Source organism: Dendroctonus ponderosae, unplaced genomic scaffold, assembly GCF_020466585.1.
Source record: "Dendroctonus ponderosae isolate FM_Combo_2020 unplaced genomic scaffold, Dpon_F_20191213v2 Dpon_F_20191213_6, whole genome shotgun sequence".
NCBI lineage: Eukaryota > Metazoa > Arthropoda > Insecta > Coleoptera > Curculionidae > Dendroctonus > Dendroctonus ponderosae.
In genome coordinates, this window is record NW_026018814.1 from 3,744,720 (window position 1) to 3,746,775 (window position 2,056).

A 2,056-nucleotide genomic window follows, 5' to 3' on the forward strand; every position below is an offset into this window, starting at 1 on the left:
TACTCGAATTTCCTCACTCACGTTGTTACGACTGAATCGAGTTTTCAATTCTCTATCCAACGATGCCAAAACGAATTCTGTGGCTCGAATGGTTCGTGAGAAACTTCGAATAAAGGCCATTTCTCAATCTCTGAAATGATGTAAAAACGAGCGTTCTTGCTCATTTTGCACAAAAGGACGATAATTTTTGTAATTTCATAGATAACAGAAGACTATATTTTTTCTACATAACCCCCCCCCCTGACTTTAAAGCTGGATCCGCCCCTACCGATAGATTGATTAGGATACGCATGTTTTTATGTAAAACATCATTTTGGAAATATTTGTAGTTTTTTGGGAAAATGCAAAAATTTGAAATTTACGCGGATCTTGGAAGCCGTTCTCAGATTAACGGTCGTACCCTGCCGCAACGTAATGCTTGGAAAAAAATGCAACGAGAACGCATGATTTCCCGTCCAACCATCAATTAAATAAATTGCTGGCAACGTGGATTGGTTGATAACATAGCACTGCGTTCGCGCCTTTTCCTAATGGTTTGGCGAACGGCAGGATTGATTTCGCTCATTTGTCAGACGTTAGATTCGTTGTTTGATGGCTCAAAAACTACTACAAAGGAAAAGGAAAAACCCACGTGGGAAACCCAAGTGAGGGTGAAAAATAGGAGATATAAAAAAAGAGTGCGCATCGAAGCCCAGTATATTTTATGTACAGAAACCAGTTCAAAAAATACAAGCTCAACAGACAGAGTGGGAGGAAGGTGATGTAGAGAGGCCGGCCACTTACCGGCTGACGGGTCCGGTTTCTGGCGAAAACTCCTCACGTCGTCGATGTCCGGAGCGATAACCTCGACGCTGTTGTAAACCTCCAAACGGTCCAGCACCTCGCCACTTTTTCCTGAATTCGCCCGTCCAATGCGGTTGTCTCGCTCTGTCTCGTTGCTACTATCGCAGTCCACCTGCCGGAAACAATTGTAACTCCAAGAACATTCGCCAAATTGACTGGTATAGGTCAGATAAGGTACCTTTGCGCAGGCTCCTCTGCAGATCTGTAGGCGGCACCGGAGGTGCAACCGGTCTCTATCGGGGAATTTGAAGGCGGCGAATCGGGCCACGGCCTCCTGATGGCGCATGGACGCGATTGGCCGGAGTGGGCCAAATTTGGGGACCGGGAGGAGGGCTTCGTCCACCGGACAGCCCCGATCGTCCAGCAATTTTTGGGAAGAGTCGCCCAGGCCGTCATGCGCCGTGCAGTCAACGATCCGCCAACCAATCCCGGCTAAAAAACTATGTAACCTTCCGGGATTTTTCCAGCCAATCCTGCTTACATGGCAATGTTGACTTGACGGTTAGAAGCACAGTTTCGCCCACTTCTACCGTGTCTTCTGGTCGTTGCGCGTTGTTTTCCGGGGTGATTTCCATCCAGGCCCGGGACGCCGACATGGCCTCTCTTAGCTCCTCTTCCAGCTGTGATTGGCTTAAGTCCTTGGACCAACCCTCGTCCATCAGTCGGCCAACTCTACGCATATCAATTGGCTTCTATTCCAAATCAAATTCATTCCTGGGTTTCAGTCATTTATTGTCTCTATTTATTAATCAAAATACGTTTCGGTGTATTTTTCCACCATCATCAGTTTTTATGTGTAGCGTTGTTGCTGCTTTAAGCCTTGGCATGCATTTTCTTGCTCGGCAAAAAATGCATGCCAAGGCTTAAACCCACATAGCAAAATGATATTCCCGGAATATACCTGGAACATTCATGTGATGTACATGCATATTCCTGGGACATACATGAGTTACATTATGAACGTTCCATGTATGTCCCAGGAATCTGTCAGAGTTAATACACTGAATGTTCTGGGAATGTACATGGTATGTTCAGTGAATATACATGTGTATTTTCTGGGAATGTACATGGTATGTTCAGTGAATGTACATGTGTATGTTCAGTGAATGTATATTGTATGTTCAGGGAATATACATACATATATGTAACGAAAGAAAAACGATACTTTATTTCCTCTTATTAGTTTATTCACATATTTAAGTATTTACTGATG

The 2,056-nt window shown here is 44.6% G+C and overlaps 1 protein-coding gene and 1 long non-coding RNA gene across 2 annotated transcripts in view; both read right to left on the minus strand.

Moving 5' to 3' along the window:
- LOC125504894 overlaps positions 1-2,056 on the minus strand; it is a 60,061-nt gene that overhangs the window by 52,829 nt on the left and 5,176 nt on the right. The window lies entirely within an intron of this gene.
- The window catches only part of LOC109534154, a gene marked incomplete in the record, with an annotated part of 6,186 nt that overhangs the window by 1,959 nt on the left and 2,171 nt on the right, over positions 1-2,056 (minus strand). The window contains 3 exon segments of the mRNA XM_019899729.2: positions 784-955; positions 1,022-1,275; positions 1,325-1,515. Coding sequence (XP_019755288.1) covers positions 784-955; positions 1,022-1,275; positions 1,325-1,515 — 617 coding nt within the window.